We start from the raw sequence: 21,178 nt of genomic DNA on the forward strand, positions 1-21,178 counted from the left end.
TGGCGCCTGCCATTAGAGTTCTAACGAACTTCGTTCCTAATAGTTTCAATACCACGATTGGATCGCACCTGTTCGTAAGATCAGTTGCAGCGTAAGAACTTTTTTTTTTTAATACAGAATCTGCGTTTCAAAGATTGAGCGCTAGCATATACATGTACGAAAACACAAACCACACACATGTCCCATGAGAGCTCAAAGAATTCATTATTGTATCATTTGCTGTCTTATTTATGTTCATGTTAACGGTATTTTTTGTTTCACTGCTGGGCCGTATTCACAATTAAAAGCTCTTATATATACTCTATATACAGTATAACTCAGAGCGGCGATGCCAGTCAGTCAGAATGTCCGACATGTTATCACTTATTAACAAAGGCGGCTGGCCAGTGCAAACAGCTTTCTATACGACCGAAAATATATACGTGAATTCGGACGCTCCAGGAATTCTAGACTCTCGTGCAGCGAAGCTGCCGACTAACTGACCAAGATGAGCACTTACCGGTATTACTCTACTGGCTGTGGCCTAGTTTCGTGTCGACATCAACATACTCTCAGAAGAAAGATCGCGAGTGCCTCCAGTTTTGGTTGCAGCGAGTTAGTAAAACGAGTTTCCCTGTGGTGTGCTGCTCCTGCATTCGCGTTGCTCACGAAAATACGGCTACTCCACGTGGCTTCCTTGCCTGCGGAATCCCGCGTCCTTCACATGTGTTCATGTGGTTTCCCACCGTCCTAAACTTAGTGCTTGGCGTGGTCATGTCGAGTCACCAGAACACTTTTTTTTCCTTTTCTGTGGACGGTTCGCTTCAGAAAGCTGTACGTATGGATCTGACTAATGGGTGAAGATTAGTCTGTCTTCTTGCTATTCATTCAATCGCTGAAAGGATCCAATAAATCAAAGGTTTTAGGAGGTAACCATCTAGACGACCGTATTTATTTATTTTTTAGTGGAAACTACCTACTTGGTATATATATATATATATATATATATATATATATATATATATATATATATATTTGGAGGGGGGGGGGGGGCAGATGGTGCGATTCCGTTACGTCAGCGGGATTATTCAGAGAGGTAGAGATCACTTGCGCGACAAATTGCACTGCGACGTTAACTAGTAAAATTAACAGCTTCTTTAACTGTATTAGCCTTAGGGCACAAGTCCCAACTGCGGCACTGAAGTCGAGCGGTGACGAAGTAATGTTCATTTAGCAGAAACCGTGTGCTTTCACAAGGTCCGAGAAAAATACGTCCTCGAATTCCGCACCGAAATTCAATTATGTTCTAGCTGACTCTTTCCAGCACGTAATTATTAGCACTGCGGAACGAGCTATTCATTGACTTTTTTTAATCTATTTACAAGTACTGCAATCCCATAATAGGATTTTCGCAGGGTGGGGATACAATTTTATGACCTGACTACTCAGGCAAAAAGAAAATTAGAAAAATAACAAACAGGGTAACATGCGCATCCAGTGCAAGAGCAACAAAAGACATCAATGGGCAATGTGAGACAAAAACAACTTCAAAGAAGGCTGTAAAACAACATCATTTGGTAGTTGGTTCCATTCGGTTATTGTCCTGGGGAAAAAGGAGTACATAAAACAGTTAATGCGGCTGATGAAGGGGTTGACCATTAGTCCGTGTCTTTGCATTGTAGCATAGCCTGTTCGAAAAAGTGTTTATTGCCGTAATTTATTATTTTTTCCCCTTTTCTCTACCGTCCCGACGGGACAGCGTGCGACCACGTCCCGACACGACAGGACGGCCTGCGTCCGGTGAAGCCGCTCAGCGCGCGAAAGCCGGAAACAAAGATGGCGGAGCGCCAGGGGCGGGCTTCGACGCACAGCCTGCGACGAGCCATCCGCACCCTCCACAGGCGGCGACCGCCGGAGGCGCGCAGCTCGTGGTCCAGCTTCACCGAGCTCGTGGACGCCGAGGTGACGCGGCGCCGCGCCCAGCCCACCGAGTCCGCCGTGCGGCTCTTCGAGAAGAACGTCAACTTCTTCCTGGGCATGTTCTACGCGACCCTCAACAGCGCCCTCGTGGGAGTCATCTCGGTGCTCATCAAAATCCTCTACGACGTGCCGACCCTCCAGCTGACGGCCATGCGACTGGCGGGCATATTCGTCTTCTCCATGCCGCTCGTCGTCTACAGCGGCAGGAACCCGCTCGGCCACCCTTCCAACAGGCTCTACCTCGTCCTCAGAGCCACGGCGGGCGTAGCGGGCCTCTACTTCCGCTTCTGGTCCATGAAGCTCATCCCTTTGTCCGACGTGGCGGTCATCCTCGCCAGCCTGCCCGTCTTCGTCACGGCCCTGGCGCGCGTGTTCCTGAACGAGCCCTGCGGGGTCACCGACACCATGATACTGATCCTCACCATGGGGGGTCTCATGATGTCCGCCAAGATCCCGTTGCCCTTCATGCACGCCGCCGCTGCTCGGGACGCCAAGCTGGACCCGAACAAGTACAAGGGCCTGTTCTTCGCCCTCCTGTCGACGCTGTTCGGCGCCGTGAAGTTCCTCATCAGCCGAACGGTGCGCTACGAACACCACTCGGTGACGCTGTTCATGTACGGACTCGTCGGGGTCGTCGAGTGCGTCCTGCTGTCGCCGACGGAGCCGTACGTGCTGCCCCGCTGCGGCCTGGGACGCGTCATCTTCGTCTCGTTCACGATGCTCAGCTTTCTCGAGCACATGGTGCTCATCAAGGCGCTTCAGACGGAGAACGCGGGGCCCGTGTCCGTCGTCATAGCGGCCATGGACGTAGTGTTCATGTTCGCCGTGGAACTGATACTGTTCGGCAACATTCCGGACAAGTACAGCTTCACGGGCGCCACTCTGGTGTCCGTATGCGTCTTTCTGCAGATGGCCAAGAAGACGGTGATAGAATCGCACGAGAACTCGCTGTTTAGAAAGTTGTTTTATTGGCTCGCCTATTGAGAAGTATATGAAACACCCAGGCTCTCGATCTCTTGTGCTCAGCTGTCCTCGGTCCTTCTATTGCCTTGTCCCATAGAGGCATTGCTGTGACCAATTGGCAATAGTGGAATTTAGCCGTGCTGCCTACTAGAAGCCTTAGAAGAGAGGAAGCGATCGTCATTACACTTGTGGCTGGGCGAGTTGCGTATACAGCTAACTGGGTACACTGGAAGCACAATACGACTTAAGACGGGGTTGGTCCTGTCCGTGAAGGCCCATCGTTGTACAAACGTCAGAAAGAGTCGTTACACGAGCGCCTGTACAGTCTCCTTCAACGTGCATTGCCCCGTTATTGAGCCGATATGTATGAACTGTATGCAATTCGCCCAGCAAGGTTTCAATGAACTGCGTTTCTAGTAATTAAAGTAGGCCTTTTAATCGGGGTTACTTCACGGACAACTGACCAATCAATCCCGCTTTATGTCGCACCATGCTTTTGAGGTGGCGTAACCTTCGTTTTTAGTCAATCAGGATAGGCGAACTGGTGGGCTTTGCCACCGGCGAATCGTACGCGAGGCTGAATCGTACAGATGCCGCTTTAGCGGCCGCAGACCGCTAAATTTAAAGAACCCCAGGTGGTCAAAATAAATCCGGAGGCCTCCACTACGGCGTGCCTCATAATCAGAACTGGTTTCGGCACGTAAAACCCTAGAAAGAAGAAGAAGCGGCAGCAGACCAATGAATAAAAACCCGTTGTTACTGCGAATTTCTTTTATTTAAGAAAGATTATGGCAATTTAGCGGTAAATGCGAAATAAATGCTTTAGCATTACGTCACACCTCTTTCACGGATCCATGATTTAAACCGCGTTTACTACATTGCAAAGTGTCGATCAGGAGCTCACTAGTGCCACACACGTCCAGCCTCTTCGAAGAGCGAGTAAGTTCAATTGACGGTGGTGTGGAGCAGACCACCGTCAGTTGCACTATATATATATAGGGTGTTTCACCTAACTTAGGCCAAACTTTTAAAATATGCACATGCCACGAAGCTGGACTGAACCAAGGTATTTTATGGTTTGCCGTGCACAGCTGTTACGAGGCTCGGCGTTGTTACGCGACGCGGAGTGACGTCATTGCTCGGCGAGGTTTTCCTGCGCTCACTCCCCGGACGAAACAAAGGCTTCAACAGCTTCGCTGTTAAAAATGGAACCGAAAACCGACGAAAAAAGAAATTCATGAGCCATTTCACTCTGTGAATGTGTATGAACAGCGAACCTGCTTAGCGCACGATACAGAGGTGACACAGAACTTTGAACGAAGAGACGGACATATTTATTGTCCTGATCGGTGGCCATCGTGACGATAAGTACGTACACACACTCGCGTATCACCTCTGTCCTAAATCTGTCCATCACGTAAGACAATGGCTCATGCCCCCGTAAAGGCGGCTTCCCCCATTACGACGACAGAAGTGAAATTCTACGCTGGAATGATGAGCGGCAACGCAGCCAGCTGTGGAAGAAGTCGACGACGACGAACGCGGGAGAAGTGGCACAAGTGCGTGCCGAGCACGAGCGCAAACTGAGGGGCACCAACGAGCCAGCTGCTGAAGATGATAGCTCTCTGTATACAGGCGATTTCGCCTAGCCGTATAAAGCTTCGCCTTAAAAAGAATGAAAAAGAGAGAGAGAGAGAAGGAATTGCTCGTGATAACGCGATTCGATTGGCTGTCGCGTGCAGTGCATCGTGGTGCATACCATTAGCCACAACAGGTGGTGCCACTCCGATTTTCCGTTTTCGTCATTTTCTCGCTTACTAGCTCTGGGGAGGTATTCTGTAAGAGTCCACCTAGTGGACATTCCCTTTCGTCTGCTGCTGAAGTGCTGATTGGCTGTGGCGCGTACTAAAGTGCAACCCAGCCCAGCCACGAGAACTTCAACAGCAGACGAAATGGACATGTACACTAGGTCGACTCTTATAGAATACCTGTCCTCGCTACGAATGACGAATTAGTTACTACAGAAGCCTCATCTTTCAGTCTAGCTCGACTTAATATTTCCTTTACCCGCTGCGATGGCTTAGCGGCTATGGTGCTGCGCTGCTAAGCACGAGGTCGCGGGATCAAATCCTGGCCGCGGCGGCCGTATTTCGATGGGGGAGAAAATACCACATATGCTGCCGGCCTCGCGGTGTTGCGCAAATTCACGAAAATCAATAGGGCACTGAAGAGAAACAAATCAGTTTACAGTAAAAGCTCGTTATAACCACGTTTGAAGGGGGAGCCAGAAATACTTCGTTATACCCATTAGTGGATCGTGCTGCACTATGAATCTCTATTATGGGGATTTCAAGGGAAGTTCAGTCTTTATTAGCTCTCGTGGAGAATACATTTTGTAAACAATCGTTATACCAATGCACATTTAACTAGGTCAGAGCAGTCGCCGTCAAAATCGTTTTGTGGCGCCAGTCCGCGCGGAAAGCCTATCATCATCAGCAATGGCGCGAGCGCCGTCTTCAAAGCTGGCTTCGTTGCCGCTCATCATTCCAGCGTAGAATTTCACTTTTCTGTCGTCGCAATGGCGAGGCCGCCTTTACGGGGGTATGAGCCATTGCTGAAGGGGGTATGCCCGTCTTACGCGACGGACAGATTTATTAACAGCGGTGATACGCGAATTCGCGTGCTTACGATTACCGCCGATCAGGACAATAAAATTGTTCGTACCTTTGTTGAAAATTCTGTGTCGTGCGCTAAACAGCTTCGCTGGTCATCCACCTTCAGAGTGGAATGGGTCACACTTCTTTTTACCAAGGCTGTGCTCATGGCGCATGCTTTTTTTTGTTGTTTGTTTATTTACAAATTCACTTCAAATTACCTTTTTAGTGTCCCTTAATGGGGCAAGCTTGATATTCTGGACATCTTGTTTGACGAATCGTAATCAGCGGTGCGGGTACGTATTATTCATAGTCACCGATATGCGCTCCCTGGACAAGGCATAAGGGCTAGGACGCTAGCTCATTAGCGTTCCAACTTCTATACCACGACCTTCACCAAAGACATAACTGACAAAGAGCAGGAATCGCGGCCTGGTATGCAATCGCCATGCACACATTTATAAAGCCTCACGTTAAACTCGATGACCTCCTTTTGTTTGGAAAACAGTCGCACGATGCGACGAATAAAGTTGCAAGCAACGAACAGGAATATGCAGTCAACACTTCACCTTTTAATCTACAGCACACAATCGCGCATCAGCCCTCAATGTGTAAAGCTACTGCATTCGTCATGCAGTTGCAGCATGGCTCCATAACTACTAGGGGTGTGCGAATATCAAAATTTTCGAATACGAATCAAATACTTATCTTCGAATATGGAATAATGATATGCAATGCATTTCTTAGCAAGTTCGGTTAATTTATGTTAGAACATTCCAATTGCATTGTCAATGTTAAAAAAAACTAAGCCATTATACTAAAACATTGTATTTGGCTCATGTTAATTTCGAACAGTGACAAAATTAATTTCCACTAGCAGCTGTCATCGCCAGCCTGGGCCTTATTGTACCACAACATCTGACCCTGTGCCCAGTTGTTACACGTCGCATTTCATGTAAAGTAATGAGCTCAAAATTGCTGATGGTGCTGAAAAAAAAAAATAAAAAATGCACCCTTGCTGTCAGCAAACACGTGCCACTAGCTATTGAAGCACTGGCTCTCCCGCAATGTTTAGACGTTTAGTGGCAAAGTATGCTTTACAGGTGAAATTTTGCTAGAAGCACGAAATCGCAAAATTCCGCACAAGATCGCCCCAATATTCTTAGAAACAAATGCGAAGAACCATGTTTTCTCCCGCACAGCCAGCAATATATTCGAACTTGTCGAATATTCGCACACCACTATCCATAACCCATTGTAGCCTCACAGTTGGGCAATGAAAATAGAACTGTTACAACAACGCAATCAACAAATGCCACCAATGAATGCAGTGGCCTCTTGGAGCAATACAGAGCAACAAATCTAGTCGGCACAGATTGGCATAGCATTCCCACCACTGTATTCGACAATACAACAGCACACAAGGCCCAGAATGCCAAACACCACACAAGACACACAGGAGATGGAACATATCGATTTATTGATCATAACTTACAAAAGAAATACACAAGTGCCAGTCGCGAAGACAGTGAGCAAAATGACTAATTGACTTCACAGGGCGGGGCTGCACACAGGGCCATTTACAGACTTGCAGATACAAAGCATTGCTTTGAGCAAAAAAATTTTAAATGAAAAGATGAGATAACCGATGCGAAATTAGACAGCCCTTGACCCACAATGTTCCACGGAGGGAAGAGACAACAGCTACAGCAGTTTACACACACAGGGACAAACACTGCTGTTCACAAGGGAACGCCAGTTATCACAAGGCCGTTTTTGTCTCTGTAGAAATGACCACTCACGACATCCACTTCACAGAAAGTTGTTCGTTTTTCTCGCAATTACCGATACAGCACACAGTCAAACACCTTTACATGGTCTGCATAACACCAAGTAGAAAGTTGACAATGACTCAACACTCGAAGGTTGTGGAAATTCAGCTGAAGTTCAGCCGAGTCAAAGACGTCTGAAGACCCTGAGCAATCATTACTCTTTGAATTTGCTAGAAGTTTACAGGGATTTGCAAGCTCTGTTATAAAGGCAAGTCCAAATACAGCTGCCCAGAAAGATATGGGAGGCACCCCCTATGCCTCCTTAGATACATGGCTAAAAGTATTTTACAGGAGTCAAACATGTCCCTCGGCAAAGTTAACCTAGAGAGACGCTACACTACATTTATGCCTGTATGCACCATTTTCGTACTTGCACATTGTCAGCCATCTGGAGAACCTGGCAAGACCCTTGTAAAGGGCTTGTTTTGATCTCGTTCAATTCTTCACAGCTTGGACAAGGAGTGTCTGCAGCAAACTTATGGAAGCGGTTAAAACTTAAGAAGTGTCCCCTTTGCAAGAGGCGGCAGCCGAGACCCTGCCGAGAGAAAAGCACGTTTGGTCCAGTTTGCACACAGTACTAAGGCAACAAGGCAGGCTACGAGATATGGCACAGAAGGCTTTCACAAAGAGGGGATACATTGAAAATCTGCCGATCAGTACAGGGCCAAAAGCAGAGGAGGGAAAAGTGTGGTTACAAAGCTTGCAAAATATCTTGCGGGCTTTTTTTTTTTTAAAAACACCCTGCCTGACGCATCACACACACACACACCGGCTCTCTATGAGCAGATACAGCATGTTCCGAAGCTTAAATCAGTCTTTCAAACACCGCTCGCGTTTTCCGAGCCTGGCAAACACTAAAACTCTACTGCGACCAGCGGACCATGGCTCACTGCAGGCACCTCCTCAAAAACGAAAAGAAATACATAGCAACACACTCGTAATTCAAAGAAACACCTGCCGCCATGTCCTTGGCAAGTTCTCGTTTATGCATTTGGTTATCTTTGTGCTTGAGGGAAAGTAAAAAAAGAATGACGGCACAAGCAATGTATAACGTTATATAAGTACATCTGATGTGTATATCTGCACGCTTGCTGCATAAATGAGGTGAAAAGAGGAATAAGGCAGTGACAGCAGGCTCTAGGCGAGTCTGAGCCCAAATTGTGCAGCAGTTCTCTAAAAAAGCTCGTGTATAGGCACAACCCTCGTAGAAACAAGAGGCAGAAAGACGCGAAGAAAACGGTGCCCTGCTGCGAGGCGAACTCATCGGTTAAAGTGCGCTTACACGAGGTGATAGTTGTACAAGGAGAGCTTGTACTCAAAGAACAACTACAAACAGCAAACTCAATTTTAAACGGGGAAATGAGGAATGAACAGAACATTCAAAAAGGAAAACTGGGTTGGAAAATGGTGCAGTGTTGAGACTTAGCCCGACACGGCCGTCTCAACAGCGTTCTGCTGGGAGGGACACTCCGCAGACTGGTTCTTGTTCTGGCGCACCTCCTCAGCGTGCTTCTCCTGAAAGACAGGAAACCAAGAACAGAACAGATAAGTACAACAGTTCAACACATGAGGTAACGAACACAGATATAATGAAGTATATCTAAAATATGGTTGGCTGTCCTTTATTTGAATTGCTGCTTTCGTAGGTTGGCGTGCTCACTCACGAGCACATTGGCCCATATTCACTCCAAGCTAATCTCAGACTTGGGATAGAGTGCGAGCGAGTTGACAAAAGTTGCAATTGGACATTTGTGTGAATGGGAATTAGTGCCAGTAAGCACGAAGAGGAATGAGTGCCAATTAACGCAAGCATCACCGAAAGTCAGCGACGGCGAGTTGATGTGACCACGAGCATTAGTGGGTGATAGTAAGGGTGTGAATGAAACAGACTATGAACGCGAGTGGTGCCAGGTGAGAGTGAGTGCACAGGAGTGAGTACACAGTTGATGCGCGTTAATATGACTCCAACGGGACCGACGATATGAATAGAATTATCCGGCAGGTCAAATTTGACAAGATGCAGAAAAAAAAAAAAACATGTCGGAACATACAGCCGATCCAGAGTTTAACGCATCAACCAAGAGCGAAAAAAGAAAGCAGCAGCAGCAATGTGAAATGAAATACTATAACTTTTATGCACCTTAAGTGACCGTTTTTTAGCTCTTTTTACATCCATGTTTCATCTGTCTATCATAATTCATAACCCATCACGACTAGCATAACACTCATTGTCCATACCTGGCCCTTGAGCCACGAAACACTAGACATCACGACGGAAATTATACAAGCACCCAATTTTCGCACGAAAAATAGGCAAAGGTCTGATGTGTGTTGCACAATGGTGGCCGGTTTCCTGAAGTCAGCTTCGCCGCAGTGCGTTTGCGTTATGTGGTAAAGCATACGAAAGCCGCAAAAGCGGGTTTGATTTCATATCCGATTGCATCACGCAGACAATTTTCAACTCAGTTAAGGAAAAGAAACAAAAAAATTATTAGAATACGGTAAATACTGTAATTGGGCTTTGTGAGCTATGGTTATTGCTTGAAAATATTCCTAGGGCACACCTAAAATTGGCATCTTTGACAGGAGACCGCATGTTTTCAACACATTCACTGTCCCCAAGCTACACCGAGACGGACACTGCCATAAAGGGGTCATTATATTGGGGTCACTGCAGGGGTGAGACATGGGCATGCTGACTGGTCAAGTACTAATTATGCGGCGAAGGCAAATTTTAGGATCGAAATAGTGAAAGTTTGGGCCCATGGAAATGCATGGGCGCCGGCCGGCACCTTCGGTCGGGATCGAATTAACCAGTCTACTGTACAGCCCAAAAATATATTGGTGAATGAGAGCAGGTATCACTTGTGCTGACCTGCGACTACCGCATTTACTCAAGTATTTTTTTTTAACTCAACCCTCGCGTTACATTCGAAAAACAACAAAACTAGCAATTTTAAAACAATATCCTAAATTTCGCAGCTTTTAGCGTTACATTTGCAACCTTTACCTTACGTCTCGATATAATCCATAGACAAGTCGACCGAAGTCAAAACTTGTTTTTTTTTTTGTTGGAACCAACGCCATTTTTGCTGCATTTGCTACTAGTGGTTATTGTGCAGTATCCTGTTGTCTTTCACGCTTCGACTCGGCTTATTCACGATGTTATGGCGACGTACTGCAATTCATATGGCGCCCGCTTCGAGAGACGAGCATTTTGATAGCCAAGAAGGAGGCAAACTACGCAGTGGCTTGGCGGCTCGACGTCAATGATTCGCGGATCACGGGACCAGCGGGAGGTCCTCTTTAAATGTGAGGCCGTTTGGAAGGGCTTTGTAGCCTCTTCAGAAGTACTTAATCTCAAACAAGCTCGAAAATTACGTGATCTAGGGAGATAGTCGTGCTTTCTCGAGACTTAACCACCCTCGAAGTACAGGGTATGCCCATAAAGTAATGAGACTGCCTGCTGCGCGGCACTGCAGTCGCCAGTAGCACTCTCCGGATGCAGGATTTGTGGCGGGGATTCTAAGCCAAGTAACGCACTGGGCAGCAGTTGCGTCCGAGTTCTGATGCAACGAGTACCTGACGTGACGCAAAAGCAGTTTTTGAGTTTGTCATGGCAGAAAAAGTAAAAAATGGAGCGTGCGCTGGTGTAGCAGTACGCGATGAAATTTTGCTTTCCCCTGGGCGAAACCGCTTTCAAGACGCTTGCCTTAGTTAAGGAGGCTTACAGAGACGACGTTCTGTCAAGGGCTCAAGTTTTCCGGTGGTACAGCGAGTTCAAGAACGGATGGGAGACCGCTGAAGACATGCAGCGATCTAGACGCCCTTCAGTGAGTGCGTTGGACAAAAATGTGGTCAAAGTAAAAAATCTCCTGGATTCCAACCGTCGTTTGAGTATCTGATTAATCGCCGAAGACCTCAACATGTGCAGAACAACGGTTCACAAAATTATTTCTGAAAATTTGAACATTCGAAAGGTTTGTTGGAAATTAGTGCCAAAAGGGTTGAGTGATGGACAAAAGCAATGACAAGTTGACGGTTACCGTGGGATGTTCATGCATTTAGAAAGTAAACATGACTTTTTAGACGCCGTAATGACAGGCGACGAGTCATGGGTGTTTCAGTACGACCCCGAAACCAAGCGCCACAGTTCGGAGTGGCACACCGCAACTCCCCGTGCCCCAAGAAAGCGAGAATCTCGCAGTCCAAGGTAACATTGTCTTTTTTTCACATGTGTGGGGTGGTGCACAAAGAATTTGTACCTCCGGGACAAACCGTCAACGACGTGTTCTCCAAACAAATCCTTGAGTGCCTTCAAAGAGCTGTCAAAGAGATAGTCGATCGCTGGAAGCTCCATCGCGACAGCGCTACAGCCCACACTGCCTTCGTTCCGCCTACCTGGCCCGGATAGGAGTTCTGAGCCTGGCCGACTTTTTTCCTGTTCCCAAAGCTCAAGAGAAGCCTGAAAGGTCACCGTTTCGAAGATGTTCGCGCCATCTAACGGGCTGTCACAGAGTCTCAGATTAAAGCAACCAACTTCCAGGAAGCCTTGACAGCATGGGAATCGCATTGGCAGCGGTGTATCGACGCCCAAGGAGATTATTTTGAAGAATTTTAGTATGTACCGATCAGATAAACAAATTCTTTTTACCAGACCCAGTCTTATTACGGACAAACACTGTATACGGCCGATAGTGCTTTCAGCATTGATAATGAGCTTGGCACTAGGTCAAAAATACCGTATATACTCGCGTAATGAATGCATTTTCCCCCCAAAAAATCCAAAGCAAAGTTGGGGTGTGTGTTTATTATGCGGGGTAAACTTTATGGGAACTTTTTTTTTTAAACAGCAAGAATTGAAAATAAGACAGTAACGAATTGAAAAATGCATTAGATAACTTATCTTTGCAGTAAAAATGCACGTATACTATTTGAAACTGCAACAGAGATGTTATTGCACTTCACTTCGCATCAGAACCACCAGACCTGTCGTCCTGGTCACCGGCCGCGCTTCATCCACAACAGCTTGTCCTCTCAGCTGCTTCCGGCTGTCTGCCATTATTGCAAACCTCAAGTTGAAGCGCTGCTTTTTGGCAGCTGTTGTTTTGACAACCACGCTGGGTGCGTCTCTTTCTTGATTGTCCTGCTCATCGGCATGTCAAAGTTTATCGGCATTTCTGTTTTGCGAGCAGATAAACTGTCCCACAGCAGCCATATAGATCGACTTGGGGCCCATCGCACACTGCAAAACCAAGGACGGGCACAAAAGCGAGCAATAGACACGTGAATTTGACACTATGCACGACTAGGCTGATTATGCCGACAAAGTGCCGGTCGCCCCTTCTTCACTGGGACTCTCCCATGTGCCACGCCCCTGCGCCTGGCTACGCATTGCACGCACACTGCTATTACATCACAGCAAAGTCCGTAAACTGCATAAAGTAACTGTTGCAGAGAGCCAGTTACATTTTTTTTTCTCTCTAGAGTCTGCGAGGTGCCTTTGTGTCGATAATGGCAGCAAGGTTGTGGTGAGAACAAGCTGAGCGTTATCACGGTTGCTCTTCCCGTCAGGCCCCAAGCGGTCCATGATAATACACAGCCTGTTCTTACTGCATGCTTACTTGCCAGTGTTCTCTCGTCACGGCTTTGCCGTCAGCGTCTCAGTCATCAAACCCATCGCCCCTGCCAGTGTGCCGCCACGGCATGTTTGCCACTAGCGTCGATGTGTAGCCGACAGAAGTCAGCTGCAGAATTTTGTTCACGTGATCTCGGCATTTCTCACGTGGCATCATTAAGTATTTAAAACACAGCGACGGGCATTGAAATTAAGTGCACTTGCTTTAAACAAATGTGCGAGAGTAAAGGCGTCTAGTCTCTCTGAAAAACTACAGCACGGCCGTTCGATTGCGGGACTGCACAGTAGCAAAGTGTGGAATGCGTTCATTACACGAGGGGAAAAAAAAAAAAAAAAAAAAAGCTTTTTGCAATTAATCTGGGAGTGTGTTCATTACGCGAGTAAATACAGTACTTGTCGGGGACGGTTTCGGTGCCGAGTCACGGGAAATTTCGCAAAAGTGAAACTACAGTCAATGACCGATTTTCTGGACATGCCCGATAATTCGGACACCTTCGCGGCACCATCACGTACCTCATAGAGTCATTGTATAAGAACGTCTGAAATTTCGGAAGCAAGAAACCTTCGCCGTCCCGATTTTCCGGGCTTTTCCCCATGACCGCAGGTCTGAAAAGGCATTAATCGAAGCCACCACTGCCGCCATCGCACACAGATCCACTGGCAGCCACCAGCGCAGCAATGCTAGGCCTAGCTACTTCCGACGTTCGCTACCAAGCCTCTTGCTGTTCGGTGCCGTGTTTTTCAGAACAATTCGCTGCTGTTAGCAATGGCGCCGACTCCGCCTCTGTAATCTTCGCCAACGGCTTTGAAGCTCGGAAAGCACAGCGCATTGCATAATGCCGGGTCCCGAATATGAGCTTCGCCTAAATACAGAAATATTACGTGGTGAAACATGCACCAAGTATTGCAGTGAATTATACCAAGATTGGGAGAGGCAACTGTCACGGGACATGGTGTGTTTCCCTTAACTATAAACTCGTGCACCCGCCGTCTCCTATTGCAGTACGAGCACTGATATGCCTATTTCAGACGTACCTGTGGCGATTGGAGGCAGTATAAGGCATGCATTTGTTTTTTTCGGACTGCCTGATTTTTCGGACGTTGACTATCTCCGAAAGGGATTGCCCAAAAACAGCAGTCTTCACCTCAGACGACAAGTGAAGAGAACTTGTTTCTGAATTGCGATTTCTGTGTGTCCACAGTGAGCTGATACATCTTGGCTTGCAGGTGGCAAGCGAACATCCGAATTCTGTGCGATCATACCAATCACACGGCTGCATATTAACAACGGTGCAAAGTGCATTTATATTGTAGTGCTCACATGCTACGCAATGGCAAGGCAAGCTGCCAACGAGCCATCCAAATTGACAAGAAATACTTGGGTTGCACTGGCATATTACTGATGGCAAATTTTGGTCAGTATCAGTGCACTTATTAGGAGATTTGACGACTACTGTGGAGAACGAAAAGTTTTTTTTTTTCTTCAACCAGACAAACTTCATTTGTGCATTGAACAAACACAACACATAGCAAAATTCTTCATATGGCCACTAGGCTTTTAAGCTACAGAACTCAAATAGAGTTGAGGCCAAATATGTAAAGCATTTTGTCATGAAATGAGTCCCATTTTCTCATACTATTAGGTGTCATTCACGAGAGGTGTTGCCCTTCAAGATTCTCACAGCTCTGTGCTAATGCGTTAAGTAAAAGCTCAATAATTCACAATTGATTAATTCGGAATTTTGGAGAATTCTAAGTAGCTGCAGCGGTCCATCCAACAATGTATTGAAAGCAATAGGTAACGCATCCCGCTAATTCACACCGAAATCTGCACTGCCACCGATAATTCAAACTCCGCGCCATCCGCGGTTGGGGAGAGTGCTAGTGCACGGGAGCACATTGGCTATGCTGTTATCGCCACTCAACTTTGGCTCTTTCCACCTTAGGTGCGTGTTCCTGAGGTGTGCGGGTCAGGGATCGTTCTGCACATGCGCATGCTCTGAAGAGAGCAGCCGATGGCACGCGCGTTGGAGTACAGAGGGGATGGCATTTCGGCTGGCATGCTGCTCTGAATGGCTGTCTGCGACCAACCCAGAATCGGCGTGGGCACCTTTCTTCGTGCAATGCATTGTGGGTCGGCCCAGTCGGCGCAAAGAGCGTGCGGCTGGAGCAGGAGCCATCTCGACACCGGGCACGTTGGACTGCATTGGCCGCGTCCACTTATGTTGGCTACGCCAATGACGTAGCGTGTGTGCATGCACACACCTTAGTCGGAATATGCACACACCTTAATCGAGCGATTTTTACAGCGAAGCTGTATGTGGCTACCCTGGTATATTTTCTGCGTCCGTGCGCATACACCGTTGCGTTGACGAAGAAACATTTGTCTCCAGACCTAGTGTAATTTTGAGTTTCCGTGTAACAGAATTACGTTTTCTCATAAGCTTAAATTACAAGCTATCATGTCTGCAGGTTGTGTGTAAGTCGTACCTTACAAATTTTGTTACGCACTTTACTTTTGAGAAATTTAATTAGTTCAATATCGCACTTGCGCCAGGCGGAAGGTCTACTAGAATGAGGATATATGCTGTACTCCGGCACACCTGCATGCGCGCGTGGCGAACGTGTGCACATGTATCTGTCCTTCATGGGTGCAGCTCTGTCCATCGCAGTGCTACCCCCACCATCATACACCTACCTTCTCTTGAAGCTTTGTCTGCAGCTCGCGGTAAATGGAGGCCCGGTTCTCCTGGGCAGTGTCAAGCTTCTTCTGGATCTTCTCCCGCTTCTCGTCCACCAAATCCTCCAGCTGCTTTCGCACATCCGAAATGTGCTTGTCCTGCAGCCAGTGGTAACAGCAGTTGCTTTACCAGCACGACAAGCAGACAACAGAGCCGAGGAAGTGTCAGCAAGACACTCCCCATCGCATGACACTCGTTTTAAATGGCTATGCTTAATTGTTACATGTGCAACCACTTGTAGCAAAGGTGTCACAGAAACTAAAAACAGACATGCTAGCATCATTTGTATAGACATGTCTGTACACACAGAAGTGATCACAGTGAGCGGAATAAAAAAAAGAGCTAGCTGACAAATGCCTCCAGGAGGAGCACAATGCCTGCCTGGAAGAAAAACAAAAGTGATGCATAGGAGAGAACATCAGCCAAATAGAACCAACCAGCACAAAATTTATGCAGGATTAACGAAAAAGCAACATACAACTTGGAACACAAAGACAAGGAAGGCATTCAAAATATAAACGCATTGCAAACATGTTTATATGTACAATATTTAACTTTTCTTTAAACGAAGCTAATGCATTTAAGCTTGGTTGGTGACAAAGAAAGTGAACCACAACTCACGTGGTTCCTCAGGCGCTCCTGAAGTGCCGAAATCTGAGCTTCACGTGCCTCGTTGGCATTCTCAATCTTTTTCTGGATGGTCGCCAGCATCTCCTGCGTCTGAGCATCCAGAGACTTGCGGACCTCCTCCACTCGGCTAACCTGCACATCGGAAAATAAAATTCACATTACAGCGATTCTTCCGGCTTCAAACACATTTACACGGCAGACACTGCCATATTACCAAAAAAACAACTCATTCTTTGCAACGTACACGGCATCACACTAGCCGCAACAGTGTTGTTTATGGACTCCCAAGATACACACAGGCACTGCCCCTCTCGAGACACGCAGCAATTCTGTGTTGCGAAAGGCGCTGAAGAGTGGCGATACGAAAGGTTTATTTTGCAGGCTCCGCAACTGCTTGCCGACATAGTGATCAACGACATGTACTACGTCACATGCTGCTGCACTGTGATTGGTCAGATGCACCACCATGGTGAAAATTGTCACCAAGTCCAAATCTGGCTGCGCCGCTGCACAGGGCCGGTCTTTACAACTACTGCGGCTGCAACTGCAGACAATTCATACAACGTGAAATAGGCTTCAGAACCAGAGCGGCACAAAAACCATGCACAATCTACCAAGCTCCCCAGCTGCGCAAATGTGCTGCGACTAGCGTGTCGTAGCTTCCAAATGCGATTTGGCTACAGGGGCGAGAGTGATGCCCAGTGGCAGTGATGGACAAATTCGTTTTCTTTGCCATATGCCATGGGTGTAGCTGAGGCAGTGGCCCAACAGTGACACGATGAGGGAAAGGAGGGATGAAGGAGGACAAAGGCAGGTTTGCACATTTAACTGCAGTTTCTTTTTATGTGTGTGCGCAAAGCAGCACATTAAAAAAAAAAGTTCAATAAACATGAATGATGACACACAAAACAAGTTCAATATACACGAATGGTGACACACAAAGGAGCTGAAATGCAACTATTGTTGCAGCCCTACGCATACAGCAACCATAGTTGCAGTTCAGCACCTGTGTGTTTTTATCATTCATGGCTGTGTGAACAAAAAAAGGCTTAGCGACCAAATATTTACCACAGCTCACAAGCTACAATGCCGCTAACGAGCATGAACTGAAGTGACTTGACATGAATTACACTAACATTTGGCAACCACATTCGCAGCGACTCGTGACAAGGTGCTCATCAGAAATTGCACATACGAAAATTTTAAGTTTCCCTGTCCCATTTCCATTCGTGAGCATAGTGCATACTTTCGTACAGCACTATACTTTTGCATCAGATTTCCGAGGGGATGCAAGTCTGTTTGGTATAGACAATACTTCAACATATAAGAGTTCAACTGTATTCACTGCACACTTAGAAGTACTGATGCTGTTAGTCCAGGACAAAATTATGTCAGACAATCAACAGTGAACATCTCAGCCACCAGCGGTTTGCAGATGGCATCGTCCTGTTCAGAAAAGCTGGAAATGACTTGTAACAAATGATTGAGATCCTTAGCCAACATAGTGTAAGAGCAGGACAAAGATTAATATTAATCTTAATAGCAGGCAAGATTAATATGCACAAGACTAAGGTAATCTATAACAGCAACAATTTGCAATTAGCAGTTGACCTCTAGAATCTGTACAAAAGATGTTTACAGAGGCCAATTAGTCACAAGGACCCAGATCATAAGAAGTCTGCAGAAGAATAAAAAATCGGCTGGAGCGGATACGGCAGGCATTAAGTCATGACTGGCATTACTGCATTAAGTCATCACTGCATTCTACCAGTGCTAACATATCAGGCTGAAACTCGTAGGTTAAGTTACAGAATGACAAGGGAATAATTAAGCACAGTTCAGAATGATGAACTATGGTCGGGTTCAACTTTAGAAGGCAGCGGCATTTGCCCCTCAAAGGCGGATGCACATGAGCCATGGGTGCGCACTCTAGATTGACGTCATGAGCCAGATAGCCAGTGACCCCGCCGTCTGAGAACATGGCAGCCCACGCTTCAAACTGGGCCGAGTCACACCAGCGGGACTATTTCTTTAGTCACGAAGGCAATCAGCTAACGCGCTTCAGTCGTTTGGGCGGAGCCTCTCCTGCTTTCTTAAGTTGTACCAGATTATAGATGGTGTGCTGAAATTAGCATAGCACGGTGTCAGCTGGCTCAAGACAGGTGCGACTGTAGCTCTCCGAAAGCGGCCTTCGTCCTGGCGATGAAATAGGCTGGCTATGATCATGAAACAAAGCAGATAATTGTCAAAGTCGTGCGACAGCTTCCCAAAAGACCTGCAGAGATATGCTGCTAGGAACACTTTCAGATTAGTGCTATTGGGTAAAGAGGACATGCAACAAGCCTGGGAAAACTTGTTACGCGACACCAACAACAATTGCCTCGAGGCAGCAATTTTGTGTATTTTGTAGGCAGGACGCAACGTCAAGGAGCGACGCTTTGATCATTGGTTAAAAATGTAATAGATTCAAGTTTTCACGATGCTGCAAGTAGTGCACACAAAAAACTACAGCATTCCGTTTTACCATCATTTTAGGTAACCCACAGCCATGAGAGAGGTGTTGCAACCATGGGAACAACACATTACATGCCGAGCACTTTGGCGCGCCAAGGGCTGCCTCACAGAAGCCGTTGTAACCATAAAAGTGACACCATGGCCATTGAGATTAGACTGCGCGCCACTGAATCGCAGGGGACATTGGAACGCCATCAATAGGCTAAACAGGCTGAGCAACTGTGGTGCACAGACTTCCGCAAATGCCCTGCTGCTATTGGGTTCACTACATGACATCATGGGAGAGTGAAATGTGGCATCTAGAGCGGGGAAAGTTCAAGTGGCGGGTAGCTTATTTTGCTTGTACAGCCACCGACAGATTTTTAGGACTAAAACTTCGGACTTCTTAGATATTCCGAACTTAACAAATGCACTGTCAGGGCTAATGCATCTTCGTGACAGATTTTTTTTGACGAATTTAGGCCTTGAAGTTCAATTTTCTGAACTAAATCGCTTGTTCCGAGCCATGCTACTCAATCTTGGAGGCCTCCATGTTTGATTTTCCGCTGGCTTGGCTTCCAGTGGCCCGCTCAGCCTCCAAGATTGGGACGCGCTTGCTATGAATAGAGAGTGCACATCCCTGATCCCCATGTTGAGGAAACTAGCTGACAACTGCTCCAGGGGACGCAAGTCTTTCTTTTTTTCGGTCAGCACTATCGTCATAATTACCGAATGCGGGATCAGTTTTTTTCTTCTTATTTTCTTAAGTTTCGGTTGCTGTTTTGCACGTGGTGTGTTAACAGAGCAGGTGTGTCTCGGAGACGTCACATCTTTGTGACGACGTACTGTGCCGCAGCAGCTTTGCATTTGTGCAATTGGCAGTACCAGTGAGGTCAACTCTAGTGCATGAGTAGACTACTCATCAGTAAATTTCGGGCCTTGTGTGAGAATGCACTCGCGTAACGGGGCTCGTTTCTTCTACCTCCACGGCGATCTCCAGCAACGGAGATCGCCAATGTGGCGACGCTTTGTCGACTCAGTGTTGCGCAAATCCAAGCAAATCTGATCCCCTTCAAGCATAGTATGAGGCAGGGCATTGGAGATTTTTTTATGCCACTAAGCTTAATTTTTGTGTTGTGTGTGTGTGTATGAATGAGTTTTACGGACTATTTTTCGGGCCCTGGGAGGTCCAAAAAATCGGTCGGCGACTGTTTTAATTTTCTCTGACCAATAACTTGGGTTTGTGTGGGGCAGTTTTCCCCAATTCCTTTAGCTCTGTGTTCTACGACACGCTGAGAATAGTTGTAAAGCAAATAGGTGACCCGAAAAAAATGTGCTGCTGGGCCCTTTTATTGCTACGAGGCGTACTTCCGACGTAGTGACCCCAGGATCAGCCTGCGTTACAAACCACAATAAAGCCCTCGCAGGGACACATTGCGAACTGTTGTCACGACTGGCCGTTTACTTGGTCGGCCAGCCATCTATGCGAAGTGCCGTGGGAGGGATCCCAGAAAAAGCTTCACTAAAATCGTCAAACATGCACAGCCGCCCACAGCTTACGTGTTCGCGCTGCTTCTCCTGAATGGACTTGATGTGTGCCTCGCGATTCTCCTTGAAGGTCTCAATCTTCTTCTCATAGTTTTGCCGAGCGCTCTCCTGGAACTCCTCGGTGAGGCCTTCCTTCTTCTGGTTCACCTCGGCCAGTCGGCTCAGCTTCTCGTTCAGCTGGTTCAGTTTCATTGCCTCCAAGGACTGCGCAGTGGCCAGACAAAAGGCACATGTTTTGTAACCAAACAGGAAGAACAAGAAAAGCAGACCACAATTTAAACACTCTTCCTTTGTGCAAAATTTCATGTTTGAAATATACCAGTAGATTCACTGCAAAATGCCCACAAAAATGTGCACGCAAGCACTTGAAACAACAAATACTGATAAGTGCAACACATTTTTAGATCGGAGACTTTTTCAGCAACACAACCATCGCCGATGTCACCTACTTTAGGAACTTAAAACTAGCTCGAAGCAAGTACCTGTATTGTGCTCTTTTGACCACCAGAAGAGTAAATTTTTCGCAAAACTTCGCACAACATTAGTGAAATCTCAAAACAGGCCAAAACTTGTGAACCTTATGAAATATTCAGGAGAGTTGGCAGGTGCGCTATACCTGGTGCAACGTTTCTTCCGAGCATGGAATTAAGGAACAATTCTACTCCAATTCTTTTCCTTTTCCCGCTTCCGACAGTGGTGCAAGCTGCACTTTGTTTATGT

General features: G+C 46.8%; 3 protein-coding genes across 4 annotated transcripts in view; 2 read left to right on the plus strand and 1 right to left on the minus strand.

Annotated features, from left to right (window-relative positions):
* The window catches only part of LOC119431187 (Down syndrome cell adhesion molecule homolog), a 43,408-nt gene extending 41,492 nt beyond the window's left edge, over nt 1–1,916 (plus strand). Inside the window, exon 15 of the mRNA XM_037698658.2 lies at nt 1,739–1,916. Coding sequence (XP_037554586.1) covers nt 1,739–1,783 — 45 coding nt within the window. The 3' untranslated portion in view covers nt 1,784–1,916. The remainder of the gene's footprint in view (nt 1–1,738) is intronic.
* On the plus strand, nt 1,816–2,943 carry LOC119430928 (solute carrier family 35 member G1-like). Its single transcript, XM_037698392.1, has one exon. It carries the CDS (start codon nt 1,816–1,818, stop codon nt 2,941–2,943), a length of 1,128 nt encoding a protein of 375 aa, XP_037554320.1.
* Nucleotides 2,944–7,037: 4,094 nt separating this feature from the next.
* The window catches only part of LOC119466487 (stathmin-1-A), a 32,218-nt gene continuing 18,077 nt past the window's right edge, over nt 7,038–21,178 (minus strand). For both annotated transcript variants that reach the window (XM_037726999.2, XM_037726998.2), the window contains exons 4-7: nt 20,471–20,662; nt 16,409–16,549; nt 15,745–15,885; nt 7,038–8,923 (exon numbers count right to left, since the gene is read on the minus strand). In XM_037726999.2, the coding sequence (XP_037582927.1) occupies nt 8,831–8,923; nt 15,745–15,885; nt 16,409–16,549; nt 20,471–20,662 (567 nt within the window). In that variant the 3' untranslated portion in view covers nt 7,038–8,830. The remainder of the gene's footprint in view (nt 8,924–15,744; nt 15,886–16,408; nt 16,550–20,470; nt 20,663–21,178) is intronic.

Source organism: Dermacentor silvarum, chromosome 10 (genome assembly GCF_013339745.2).
Source record: "Dermacentor silvarum isolate Dsil-2018 chromosome 10, BIME_Dsil_1.4, whole genome shotgun sequence".
Taxonomy (NCBI): Eukaryota; Metazoa; Arthropoda; class Arachnida; order Ixodida; family Ixodidae; genus Dermacentor; species Dermacentor silvarum.

Coding starts and splice junctions, on each gene's coding strand:
- LOC119430928 (XM_037698392.1), top strand. CDS start 1,816: ATGGCGGAGCGCCAGGGGCGGGCTTCGACGCACAGCCTGCGACGAGCC.